At 35.5% G+C, this 14,774-nt stretch overlaps 1 protein-coding gene across 1 annotated transcript in view; it reads left to right on the forward strand.

Moving 5' to 3' along the window:
- The window catches only part of CNTN6 (contactin 6), a 269,942-nt gene that overhangs the window by 100,092 nt on the left and 155,076 nt on the right, over positions 1-14,774 (forward strand). Inside the window, 1 exon segment of the mRNA XM_011220649.3 lies at positions 9,432-9,558. Within this exon segment, the coding sequence (XP_011218951.3) occupies positions 9,432-9,558 (127 nt within the window).

Below are 14,774 nucleotides of genomic sequence, written 5' to 3' on the forward strand. Positions count from 1 at the left end.
TAGTCTTAAGTTAGGTTAAGACTAACTTAACTAAGACTAAGAGTGTGGTTTGGAAACTAACAAAGAGGCTTAGAAAGAAAACAAAGCCAGAGAGGACAGAGCCTCTTCTAGTCCTGAAAATATGCAGAACTCCAGGGGTTGAACTGTAGTATGTGCAACCCCGGACTTTGAGTCAAACCCAGATTTGCATACTAGCTCTGGAATTTCACTAACAGTGTGACCTTGAGCGCTCATTTAACTTCTGTAAGCTTTAGTCAGGACCAGCTACATAACTGGCAGGGCATGGTGCAATCTGAAAATGTAGGGCTCTGGGGAGGCAGGCCTGGTAGTGGTGGGAGGAGGCACAAAGTGTTAGCCAAGGCGCCAAGTACTCAGTGCTCACCAGCCTCATCAGGCTTCACTTACTAAACTCAGATTTATGGCTAACGGTATCAAGAATGTTAAGGCAGTGCTTCAGAACATTAAACCAGAAATGCAGGGCCCTTCTAAGAGCTGAGCCTTGTGTAATCACATTGGTCATGTGCCGTGGTTTTATTTTTCTCTTCAGTAAAACTAAGTGAAGTCATCAAACTTTACTTATTTTTTGTGTTGTCCTATTTTTAGTGAATTGGAAAAAATTTTTAAAGATTTTATTTATTATTTATTTATTTGAGAGAAAGAGAGAGAGGGCACCCGTGCATGAGCAGGAGAGAGGAGGCAGAGGGGGAGGGAGAGAATCTGAGGCAGCCCCATCATGGGGCTTGATCTCATGACCTTGAGAGTGTGACCTGACCCAAAATCAAGAATCAGCACTTAACTGACTAAGCCACCCAGGTGCCCCAAAATGATTTTAGAAATCGAACTTCTGCAGTAGAGGATGTTTAGGGAGTGCCAGGAGCCTGGGTAGGTAACTATATTGGGAGGGATAGGACTGTGACACAAAGATCCCAGGAACTTTCTATCCGGCTTTGACCTTGGAGATAGCTAGTCTTGCCCCTCTGTGAAACCTGAAATTTGCCCAAGTCCAAACAATGAGATTCAAGTAAAACCATGGATGATACATTTTTAAATTCTTTGTTCATTTAGATACGAGGCTTCTCATGTGTTTGAATTTGCCCCTAATAATTTCTCCTGAAAACAAATGTTTGACTGCCCAGGTTATTTGTGCTTTCATAGTTCTAGTGAGAGGAAAAGCAGCACAACAGTGGTTTCATTCTATTGGTTATTGTTTTGAATCTGCATTTCTAAAGTCTCTTTGCAAGAAACAGAAATCAGTAGAGTTGATGGCGCACAGAACCCAGAGGCGGGTCTCACTGAAAACTGCAAGGAAAGATCAAAAGTTCAGAGAATAAAGCCACTAAAGAGTGGCTTTATTTCAATTATTCTCTCTCCATCATTCTACTACTTGTCTTTCTGTCTCAGTATGTCTTTATATAGACTAGCATTCTCTAACTATTCATGAGTTTTATGGAAAAAATGGATTGCTCTACTATTCAAGTAACAATCAATGACTACCATGTCCTAGTATTATTCGTGTATTCCCAGAGAGAGAAACATAGCAGCCCAGCAGGTCATATTCACCTTTGGTCCAGTCAACCATGGCCAGAAGGGTAAAGTAAATCAAACAGGATGTTTTGCTATAAAAAAAAAATGGACTTTTTGCTATAAAAGCTGACATGACTCTTGACATGGATTAAGAACTGATTTTCCAAGAAGAGTTTCGTGGAACTGTTCACAGAAGCCAAAATGTTACTGCTTTAAATACAATTAAATGTTCTCAGTATTCAGGGGGATGACAATGAACTTCAGACACTGGTAGATTTAATCCAGTATTAGATCATAGGATACATATTTTTTAATTCCATGGAAGATGAAAGAGGAAGAAAACTGGGATGGAAACCTATGTTAATTTTCAATAACTGTATGGTTTTCTTTTAATTACCATTTAAAAGTATTTATTTTTCAGTGTACCTTTACTGCAGAGTTCTTGCTTTACTGTCAATTAAAACAATTTTATAGAGTAGCATTATAATCATAGGTGATTTTATAATAGTAGGTATTATCAATACAATTATTTAGTTATTGTCAACACTGTTCCTAACATCTAGTACCTTCTTAAAGTAAAAATACTTGAAAAAGCATTTTGATTTCTTGGTTTTCATATCATATTGTCACAGTTTTAGCTGTTCTTGTACAGAAAACCAATGTTGTCTTTGCTTTCTGACAGTATAAACAAAGCAACAAAAGTGTGCTATTATTTAATCATTCCATTACAGTGTGAAAAAAAAAAACCCTGAAAATTTACTAAAAAAGACCAATTAGCTGACAAGCTAGACCTTTCACTGGTATGAACTCAAGCTCTTCAAATATTGATCATAACAAATATAAATGAATAAATAAGATACCAACTGATGATAATTCACTAAGAAAAGCTTTTGTGTCTTCCAAAATAATCCACAGTTTGTTAGAAAATGCCTTGTTCTTAATCAACCAAATGGGAATGAAAATGTGTCTCACAAAAGGTATCGCAGGGATTTAATTTGTTAATTGGTATGTATAAAGGTCCTTTGAAAACCACAAATCACTCTCCCAAATATAAGGTATTATTAAGTCAAGTTATACCCCAAATTTGGATTATATGAAATTTGAACAGCACTTTTCTTGGAGTGAAGGTAAAGGAAAGTAAATAAATGAACATTTCTTGTCTGCCTCTTTTGTGCGTGGCACTATGCTAGGTAGTTAATATGCATTATTTCAGGCAGGTTTCTTTTGGGGGGGCAGGAGTGTTGTTGGAAATTTCTACAAGAAGAACAGAAAAGCCATTTATATTCCACCACCAAAAATTAGATTACCACCTCAACTTATTTGTTTTCAGTTTCTTTCCTTCATTTAAAAAGAAAATCTGTTACAGTTGATCTTTGAACAATATGGGTGTTAGGGTTGCCAACCCCCTGTGCACTTGAAAATTCATGTGTAATTTTGATTCCCCAAAAACTTAACTGCCAGTAGCCTACTGTTGCCCAGAAGACTTACTGATAACATAAAGAGTTAACACATGTTTTGTCTGTTATATGTGTTATGTACTGTATTCTTATAACAAAGTAAGTTAGGGAAAATAAAATATTATTAGGGTGCCTGGGTGGCTCAGCCGGTTAAGTGTCTGCCTTCAGCTCAGGCCATGATCCCAGAGTTTGAGTCCCACATCAGGCTCCCTGTTTGGCAGGGAATCTGCTTCTCCTTCTGCCCTCCACCCCAGTTCGTGCTCTCTCTCTCTCTCAAATAAATAAATAAATATTTTTAAAAATTAAAAAAAATAAAATGTTATTAAGAAAAACCATAGGAAACAGAAAATACATTTACAGTACTGTACTATAAATAATCTTCATATAAGTGGATTGTGCAGTTCAAACCCATGTTGTTCAAGAGTCGACTGTATTTTCTTTGGTGTATTCCATGTTCATTTTAAACATTCAAACCATGAAAAATTATGCAAGCAAAATGAAAACCTTTATCCCAAATAAAACTCTCCCCCAAAATAAAAATTATTAAAATTTGATAAAATTGTAGCCATCTTTCTGTGCATCTAAATACAGACAATCTAGGTTAATATGTAGATAGATAAATGCATAGAACAATGCTTTTATAAAAATGGGATCATATCATAGGTACTACTTTTAACATGAGGATTAAATTTTATTTTAGCTTAACAAAAGTAAAAATAAAATGAAGAGAATGAAGTAAAAGTAAAGATAAAGTAAAAATGAGAATTTTGAACTTCTAATAAATTATGAGTCAACAAAGATATACATTTTTTATTTTTCTAAAAGATTTCTCTAAAATGTAGTAAATAATACGTAAGAGGTTAGAGTGTTTATGCTTTTAAAAATTGTATATAAATATAATATATAAATTTTTTTCATCATTTGACTCTTTGCTATAAAAGATGATATTAGCACTCACACATTTTTTTTTTAAGATTTATTTATTTTAGAAACAGAGAGAGAGAGAGAGATTGAGAACAAGGGGGAGGGGCAGAGGAAGAGGGAGAGAGAAATTCTTCCCCAGACTCCCTGCTGAGTGAAAAGCCACACTCAGGGCTTAATCCCAGGACCCTGAGATCATGACCTGAGCTGAAATCAAAAGTTAGACGCTTAACCAACTGAGCCACCCAGGCTCCCCAGCACTCACACATTTCTATCTATATTCCTTTATGACCTTTCATTTTTCTATTTATATTATTATATTTACATTATCCAAGTTTATAGATTTCATATTCTGTTCTATAAGTAAAAATAACATGGGTTTTAAGTATTCGTTTTATATTTATATATATTCGAAGTGCCTCCTATTCCTCCTTCTTTCTTAAGATTTATATATTGGTTTGTTTTTAATTGGATGGATTTCATTGTTAAGTCATTTCTTTAAGAATAGTCATTTATGTTACAGTCCCTGAAGGTTTTTTTTTTTTTATGTTAAAGAATTTTGAATGCCATTATACTTGGAAGATAACTTGGTGGGTGATAATAGACCTGTCACCCTTTTATTTAGAATATTGCAGACTTTCTTCCCCACTGTCCTCTGGTATACAAGGCTATCATTTTAAGATATAGATTAATTTAATATTTTCTTTCACTCTTTTAGATGATATTGTGTTTCAGCCTGGTCTTGTTAACTTTTCTTTAACTTTGAAGATTAATTAACTAACACATGCCTTGGTATTAAGTACTTTCTCTTAAATGTCCCTAAGAACATGGTATGTTCTTTAAATACATGGGAAATTTTTGTTATGACATCTGCTGCTGATATGTTTGTTTTATTCTCTATCTCAATGACATCAAAGATTTTATGTTTGTTCATCTGTATCTTTCTTGTTCATTGCCTATTTTTCAGTTGCTTTTTATCTGTGCTTTTTCAACTTCATTGATTACAGTTACCTCAAAATGTCCTTTATGTCAGTAATTTGACTTCAGCAGGTATCTGTTTTGTTTCTTACCTATTCTAATTGATTTATTGTTCTTTAGTGGTGCTGTTTGGTTTGCGATTTGTATCCTTCCTTACATTTGCAACCTTCTGATTTATCTGATTCTATTGTTTTTTCATTGCCATTGAGTTATGTAAGTTTTTTCTGAATTCACTTTCTTACTCTATAGCATGAAATAGTTTTGAGAAATTTCCTAGATTGGTATTCTGTCTATCTTTGGCATGCTATGTTTTTTACTTTTATTGTTGCAACATATTTGCATAGTTACTCTTCCATTTCTTTTCATTTGCTCATACTTGAGGAAATGTGTACAGACAATTCATGTATTACTTTAGGGAGGGATATTTCTTAACTTTTGTCTCATCATATCAGGGACTTTTTTTTTTCTCCCCCTTAGCTCCTGTTTGGAAGCTGGCTACATCACAAGTACCCACATTTTATAACTTCAGAGAATGATGGGATTGAGGAAGTTCAGTCTTTATTGGGAGACTTGGGTACTTCTCTCTATTTGAAGGTTTTTATTTATTTATTATTTATTTATAAGTGGTGTGTAGCAAAATTATTGGTGGAGGAGTCATGGGTATACTTCACTAGGGAGATGTATTGTTTATCAGAGTTGGACTCTAGAAGTTTTACCAAGTGAGCGTGTAGGCATGAAACTATTAGTCTGTAAAATACAGTCAGCTTTACTCTTCACACTTCTCTGCTTCACTCTCTGGTCACCATACACTCTGTCATTCCTCCTCTGGCTGAAGAGGAAAAAGCCTAAAATACATTATGTATATACAAATGTGCTTAACTTCAGGACTGGAGGTTGTTATGAGAGTTCTCAGCATTTTGTCATTTCACCAGGAAATCTCACTGGAGGTAAGGATGAGAATAAGGAGTCAAAAATTCACTTCTCTGAACAGGGCAAACTCTTCTTGCTGCACCATTGGTTTTTTTTGTTGTTGTTGTTGTTGTTGTTTGCTTCTTTGTTTGTTTTGATTAAAGTCAACAGCATTGGGATTTGTCCCTTTTCTTGCTCAGACATTGTTCATTTCTGTTGTTTACTTGTTGTTTATTTGCATTTATAATTTCTTGCCATTTCATTAGCTGTTGGAGTAAAAAAAGCCTGTATTGCATCCTCAGTGCACTCTTTCTCAACTAGCTTTTACAGCCACACAAACACATAAGACTAAGTATTGCTATTTTACAGCTGAGAGTTAAGTAAATTGTCCATAATTCTGTAGCTAGTAATTGATTAGGCTAGAATTAAAACCTGTCTCCACTTCTAGGTTATTAATGGAGTATACTGAAATTATAATTGAAAATAAAGTTAACAAAATAATTTATTTTACCTGGGTGCAAATATTTTGGAATACTAATGGGAAGGAAGTAGATCTGAATGGATAATGAAAACAATGAAGAAAGAATCAGGATACCCAAGTTTAATTTCTTGCTGTCCTTTAAAGCAGATGGTGAATTTGGAAAAAAGATGATCCAATTTCTTGGGTTTCAGTTTCCTTCTCTATAATAATGGTGATGATGACAACGGTGGTGGTGATTGTCGTGATATGGTGACCACACGTTTACTTGTACCAGGAACAATATGATGGACTTTATAAGCAGTATATCATTAAATCTCAAAACAACCATTTGATATACATATGTCTATTTTACCAATGAAGATACTGAGAATTATTCAAACCCACTAAGGCCCATTTGATTCAGGGGCACATACTCTCTCTCTCTCTTTTTTAAGATTTTTTTTTTATTTGGGGGGGAGGGACAGAGGAAGAGGGAGAGAGAAAGAATCCTCAAGCAGGATTCTTTCCCTGCAGAGTGAAGCCTGATGTAGGGCTTGATCCCAGGACACCAAGATCATGACCTGAGCTGAAATCAAGAGTCAGATACCTAGTTAACTGACTGAACCACCCAGGTATCCTACAGGAGCACGTACTCTCAAACACTAGCTCTGTTGTCTTTCCATACCAAAAGTCTGGCCTGAATGGTCTACAAAAGACTTACCAACTTTGAGATGTAGAACTATGGTAAGTAGAGGAGATGACCATGCTCTTACATGTCTCTCAAGTATAACTATTAGAGTTCTGGACTGGGTGTGCAATTAAGTCTTAATATGATGAGATTTATGCTTTATGTTATTCATTTCAACTTAAAAAAAACAAAACAAAACAGCATTTCACCTTAAACATGAAAATTGAACTCTTCATCCTCCTCTTTCCCTTCTCTTTTTTCTTAACAATTCATTCTAAATGGCCATGAAGGGAGCTAAGTAAAGTATGCATCCACATGAATGTGGAAGATGAGAGTTACAGCGGCCCAGCATGAGGTCGTAGAGCCTGAGAGAAATGAGAAAGGTATCCTTGCAGGGTAAATGGTTGGGCAGTAGTGGTTCAGTGGCTAAAGTGGCAGAGCTCAATAAAGGTGATAAGGATGCCTACAGTGGTATAGTCTCACCCAGGATATCAGAGTCTGAGAAGGCTCAGGAAGGTTCCATTGCTAAGAGAGGGTGATGAAGGTGGAAACCTGGATTCTGGTGTTGGAACCAAGCAGGACAGTCTCCATAGAGAAGGGGTGTTCCAGTATGCATTGTTATATCTGAAGGATGAGAGAAAATTATGCACCATGGAGTATGACTATGCACACTGTGTCAGAGGTCAAGTGGAAAGAAAGAGAATCCACAAAGGAGGGTTACACTGCACAAGGTCAGAACCTGAGTGAGGTGAGAAGGGAGGGGACAGCCCAATAAGTGGTTTCAGGGCAGGTGTGGGAGTAAACTTGGGAGCACATGTCAGAACCTGTGTAGGGTGGAGAGGAGCTTTACAAAAAGAAGGTGGTGGCAGTAATTGGAGATTAGTTATATACAGGGGAATTGAACAAATACATAAATATATCTGTACATATACACACATGCTGAGTGAGAAGGCCTCAGAACAAGAACAGCTCAAAAACATTGAGTACACTTAGCATCCAGATCATGGTTTCTAAATACCATTTTCTAATAAAAGAATCCAGGTTTTGTTTGGTTGGGTGGGGGAGACTATTTCCATGGCCAGGTTGGAGAAACACAAGATAATTCTGGAACACTTTCTTGTACTAGAAAGTAAGGAAGAGTTCAAAGAATGATAGGCACATGTCAAAAAGACAGACCACATGAAATGGGCTCCTGCTGGCCAAATCATTGACAATTTGGTCATCAAAGTAATATTAATGGATTATAACTTGTTTAATAAAATAAGAAATCATGGATTCACACTGATAGAGTAGATCATTTTGATAGAAATATATTAATAAAACACTTAAATGTTTGATGAAAAACAGTATATTTGCATTGTCTCCAAATCCCTAAACACAAAATACTTACTAATTATGAAGAGGAAAAAAGTGGACACCTGGGTGGCTTGGATGGTTAAGTGTCTGCCTTCGGCTCTGGTCATGATCTTGCGGCCCTGGAATCAAGCCCTGTGTCAGGCTTCCTGCTCAGCCTCTCCCTCTGCCCTTCTTTTGTGCTCTCTCTCTCTCTCAGATGAATAAATAAAATATTTTTTAAAAAGAGAGAGAGAAAAAAAAAAGTTACTTTATAGTGAGGTCTGGCAGGCAGTGCCTTAATCAGTGACCAAAGTTAACTTTAGCAGTTTTGGAGCAAATATAAGTCCTGAACCACCTGATAGGACACTGTATAAAGCACACCGTATTCCTGAATCTAATACTACTGAAATAGCAGACACTAAGGTGCACCCAGCTGGGGAGGGGAATGGAGGGACAAAGGGTAAGACAGTGTGATCAGTGTACTCTGGTTGGTGGAGGAGAAGTCTTTTTCAAGGTGATAATTTTTAAAAATAGGAGCCAATTTTCACTGGTTTTATTATTGTTTTTTAAAGTCTTTATAGACCCTCTTATTACCTGTATCCTCAGCATACAGCTCCTACCAGGGCCACTACCCTGTCCTTGGTAGCTGACAGCTCAGACAAGCCAAACTGAGTGAAACTTTACCAAATTACTGCCTTGTAATCTTCAGTGATGTCAAAGTCAGAAAAATCAAGGAAAGAGTAGGGATCTATTCCACATTGAAGAAGACAAAAAAGATACAATTAAATGAAATCTGTGATTCTTGACTGGATCTTTTTGCTATAAAAGGTTTTATTAGGAAAATGTTGAAATGGGGCCTGAGGATTAGATACAATACTCAATGTTTTTTTTTTAATTTGATTGTTTTACTGTGCTACAAGAATGTCCTTTTTAGGAAATACAAAAGGTTTTTGGGATACTGTAGCATTGGTTTGCACAATTATTCTAAATGGTTCAGAAAAAAAAATTTCTTTGTACTATTCTTATAAGATTTTCTATGTATTTGAGATTGTTTCAAAATAAAAGTTTAAAAAAAAAGTATATTGACTTGATAGTAATACAGGGCTGCATTCAAACCAGGGTCAAATGTTTTCACATGGTGTTACTCTTCTGTTTTCAGGTGCTGGTCTTTTGAGTCGTCCTATTTTTACCCAGGAGCCACAAGATGTTATTTTTCCTTTGGATTTATCAGAATCTGAAATCATCCTGAATTGTGCTGCCAGTGGTTACCCTTCACCCCATTACAGGTAAATCCTACCTTTGGGCACCACACTGTTTTTTTTCTTTGTCTTGAAAGTAAAACATACATACAAGAAATTGCTTAGACTTACTGAATTTGAAGGGTGCAGCTCAGTGATTTTTTATGCAGGTATGCAGCTGGGTGCCCACCACTCAAATTAGATACATACATTTTCAGTATCTCAAGTGTTCCTTCAGGCCACTTTCCTGGTGATAACTACCCTACCCCCAGAGCAGGAAGCACTGTTAGGACTCTGTTTTAGTCATTAGATTGACTTAGAAGAGTTATTCTTGAGATTGGTGCCATGCAGTGCCGTGTTGTGGCTAGAATTGAGAGGGGGGAACAAAAAAAGAAAGAAGAAAAAGGAAAAAAGGAAAGGAAAAGAAAAAAGAGAAAAAAAATGGAAAGGAAAGATGGAGGGAGAGAAGAAAGGAATAAATAGAAAGACAGGTAGAAGATAGCACAGGAAGATAGGAAGAAAACAAAGAAAGAAAGGACAGGAAAAGCAAAGAAAGGAAAAGATTTACTTCCTCAATTTGAAAGACTAAAGTAGAAGCTGCCTGCTTCCCCCTATTTGGGGCTACAGGCTCAGTTGCCCCGTATACAATGACTGTGAAAATGTTCCCCTAAACAATTTTAAACAAGATGCAGACTTTTTATCTTATCAGATCAATTTCTGTGACTCCACTGGCATAGCCCATTGCCCAAAAAGCACTGATTTCAGAAACACATGTTGAAGACCGCTATGTACCCTCTAAGACAGAAAAAGAATTTTTTTTCTGGGCAAGTAGAAAAAAAATGTGTTTGTTCCTCACATTATTACCTGTTGAATAATAGGAAGGAAGAGTCAATAATGTTTCTGTTCTTACAAGGTTACAATAAAAGCAGAGGGGTGCCTGGGTGGCTCAGTCGGTTAAGTGTTGGACTCTTGATTTGCTCAGGTCATGATCTCAGGGTCATGAGATCCAACCCCACATGGGCTTCCATGCTGAGAGTGGAGACTGCTTAAGATTCTCCCTCCCTCCCCTTCTGCCCCTCCCGGACTCTCAAGTGTGCAAGCATGCACGCGCACACTCTCGCTTTCTTGCTCTAAAAAAAAAAAAAAGGCAGAATTTGATCCACATTGTGAGTGGAATTCACAAATTTAAAAATATACACATGTATATACCATGCTTGTGAAGATAATAAGGACATTTTGTTGGTAAGAACTGAATATACAATGTGACTATCAGAAAAGACAATAAATATTAAAATGACTCTTGTAGCTTTGTGTTCTAAAAGCATGTTTTATGTGTCTTAATTTTTAGCAGTGAAATTGAATCAACACACATGAAAAGTAACAATTTCAGTCCATTTTGGCAAAATAAACTGGTTTGGCCTACTTTTTAATGTTGCATTAGAAATACCATATTTATATGTATAATGACTTTGATCTTAAAATGTCTAGATTAATTTAATTTAATAAGTGGTTTAAATGCACAATGTTAGAGACAACTCTCACCTTGTATTTTGTTGGGCTACTTCAGCATTTTTTTTTAACAACAAAAGAACTGAAAAGCTATGTCTTCTCATTACTTACTAAAGCTTCCCTATCTTTAACATACCCAAACGGATGAAGCCCATCTGTTAGGTGAAGATCATTTACTTTATAAATTGATTCTCTCAATTCAGGGTTTGTATGTTTGCTTGTTTTCCTTAAACAGTAGTTGGTCTTATTTAATTTAACATATGGTTAAATATATGAAAATCTGATTAATGCATTTTCACACTTACCTGATACTTAAAGTTGTAGTTTTATTTTTGAGAGCTAATTTGATTGATCATTACCATTGGTAGGTTTATTAGAGAAGAGGAAAAAATACATATAAATTCCTGTGAAATAAGAAATATTTGCTAACTATAGATCAGATAAATCATCAGTCAGTCATATAGTTATATAATTGGCTTATAACAGGCAGAAAGATGTAAGTTAGTGATTCTCATGATAATTTGCTCATTATTTTTTACTTAGGAGGAAATATTCTGAATGAAGAGACTACAAATTTCACTGTTGTTAAAGGCTTCTCTTTCTAAGAGACTTATAAATTAGTAGGCTAAAGACAGGTAATTTAGCTTCTTATTTTCAATCCCCTTAACCTGGTTTAGCTTGTCTCTAATATTATAGTATAAAATACTCATAGGCAAGAGGCTTTGGAAAGAGAGTGAAAAAAGAACTGTTTTTAATGCTTAAATGTCAGACTTAGACCCAATTTCCATGATAATAAAGCAAAGGGCAGAGATATTTCAGATAATGCACGTTAGCAAAAAAATGTGGAATTTTAGTTTTAATATGACCCTTTCTAACTAAAATTTTATTAAAAAGACTCATTCATAAACTTAGATTGTGTGTGTGCATGCGTGCGCATATGTGTAATAGAGGGAAAATCTTTATGATAGACATTCTAACATTATTTGAGATAATTTGAATATACTCTGAAGTCATGTGAAAGAGCCTTTGATTAGAATGAAGAGTTATCATTTCTAGTCACAGCTCTGATATTTAATGTGTGACCTTGGAACAATCATTTCTCTCTCCTGGTATAAGCTTCCTTATCTATAAAGTGAGGGTGTAGTTGATTTTAAGACATGTTTTCCTTCTTTTTTTTTTTTTTTTAATATTGAGTATATATTTCCAAAGTTAAGAACACTTTTCCTTGACATACTACAATATCACTATCATACTTAAAAATTTATCAATAATTCATTAATATTATCCAATATTCTCTAGTATTTGGCCTTCCCAGATTGGTTCATACATATTTTTTCTAGTTGGCTTGTTTATATCGATTTTTAAACTTTTATTTTTTTTTAAGATTTTATTTATTTTTTTGCCAGAGAGAGAGCACAATCAGGGGGAGTAGCAGGCAGAGGGAGAAGCAGGCTCCCCGCTGAGGAGGGAGCCTGGTGCAGGACTCGATCCCAGAACGCTGGGATCATGACTTGAGCCGAAGGCAGACATTTAACTGACTGAGCCACCCAGGCGTCCCCAAATTGATTTTTAAATTAGGTTATCACAATGTCCAAAAAATAGCAAGGAAGATTGTGTGGCTGGAAAAACCAGACCTCAATACTAAGTTTCACAGCCTCACAGAAGAGGACAAAAGCAGAATCAGAATCAAAGCATCAGTTCAAGTAAGTGAGAGGAGGTGATCAGTGGTTAACTGGATTAACTGAACAGTCTACTGCTGCCTGGCAGAGATCCATAGGCCTTTTATTTTTCATTTTACTTTGTTTTTATTTTTTTTTCCTGCCCTCATGGAGTTTATTTTTATTTTATTTTATTTTTTAATTAACCTATAATGTATTATTTGTTTCAGAGGTACAGGTTTGTGATTCATCAATCTTATATAATACCCATTGCTCATTATATCACATGCCCTCCTTAATGTCCACCACCCAGTTACCCTATCCCTTCCACCCCATATTTTCCATCTTTTAGTAACTTCTCTTTAGGAAAAGAAATCTCATGGGGGAAAATAAGCAATATCTAAATTATAACTTTAGAAATAGTTTAAAAGCAACTTGTCTTCCAGTCACTTCCATTGGAGTGAACACGTTCACAAACAGTGCAAGTGTGAACAAATTTTTTCCATGGAAAGGATCACTCTTAATTTTTTTAAAGACCAGGTAACACGTGAGAATTAAAGAGGAAGCTTTGTGAAGGGGAGGAAAATGGGTTACCCAAAGTTGGTACTTGGGTGAGACTGTTTATACTTAAAAGTCTAAGAAAATCAGATAGCAATGAGCATATTACCAGCTCAGAATATTTATTTTATTTGGGAAAATGAAGCAACACACACATAAATGATTTCTATGCCAGATACACTCTATCAGAAGAAGGTCTTTGGATGTCATTGAGGATTTCTGACAGATCTCCTCTTGACCTGATCATCACAGGAAGTTCCTTTTTCTAATTTAGTCTGCTCTGCCTTAGTCATGAAGATATTCTTAATCCGAGAAGGTCAAGGTGTCTTTGAGTAAAAATCATAATAGTAGTCATTCTGCCCTTCTATTCTTTTCATTCATTTTCTCACTTCATCTTCTTAACAACCCCATGGGATAAGGCAGGATATACATTATTGTGCAAATTTTATAATCGATTGATATGACTTCTGGAGAAATTAATGACTCATCTAGGGATACACAGGAAGGGAATGTCAAAGCTAGGCTGAGGACACTTTCCACAAAGTCAGTGGTGTCAAATTAAGTGCACATTAAAATCACCCAGAGAAACTGTTACAAATTTAGATTTTTGGAGTTCTCTGTCATAAGTCTAGGGATAGGCTCAGAAATAAGCACTTTTAACAAGCACTCAATGTAATTCTAAAACAAGGCCTAGTTCTGAAATACACACACAGACACACAAACACACACACACAAGCACACACATATTATCTAAGGACAACAAACATAGCCCCCAGCCATTATATTCTTGATACAGGGCTTAACTACTTAATATTGAAGGATGTTCTCCAGAAAAAGGTCAAGATTTTAGTTCAAATTCATTATGTCTCCTGGAATTAATATGATATTAATGGAGATGCTGAAAATAATCATTTAAAACATATTTCCTACTTTGCGTTGTATGAAAATTCTCCTGGGTATGCAATCCTATCAGTAATGTGTTTATGACAATCACTTGAAATCATTAATACTATTTCTCCATTGATTTAAACATATTAATTAGGAGAAAGCCCACACCAGGAGCTGAACCCCTGATCTATATGCACAGTTTAATAATCATTGTACCATAGTGATTAAAATGATTATGGGGATACTGTGAAAAATTCATTTGCTGCAGCTAAGCCAACAACTTTGAATTTGTGTTGAAAAACAATTACCAAGCTTAATTAGGAGCATGTAATGATGACAGCAGTTATTTCAGCGATTGATTCCAAAATTAAAGAGAACTGGCAAGCTAAATGTGGTATATCCTTTGCTTTGAAAATGAAAGGGGACATGGAGGTCCAAAGATCATGCCCTGTAAGCAAATTGTGAAAGACAGTATTATAGAGCTGGGAGAAGAATATTAGAGTCTTGGGATAGGCCTAAAAAAAAAAAAAGTTTCTATTTTTTTTCCTCCTGACATTGAGAACAAACAACTGTACATATTTCTCTAGGAAAAAAAAAATTGACAAAGTTCAGGCAAATGAAATACACTGGTTTTGGCTGTTGTCTTTCAAC

This window comes from Ailuropoda melanoleuca, chromosome 4, assembly GCF_002007445.2.
Source record: "Ailuropoda melanoleuca isolate Jingjing chromosome 4, ASM200744v2, whole genome shotgun sequence".
Lineage (NCBI taxonomy): Eukaryota > Metazoa > Chordata > Mammalia > Carnivora > Ursidae > Ailuropoda > Ailuropoda melanoleuca.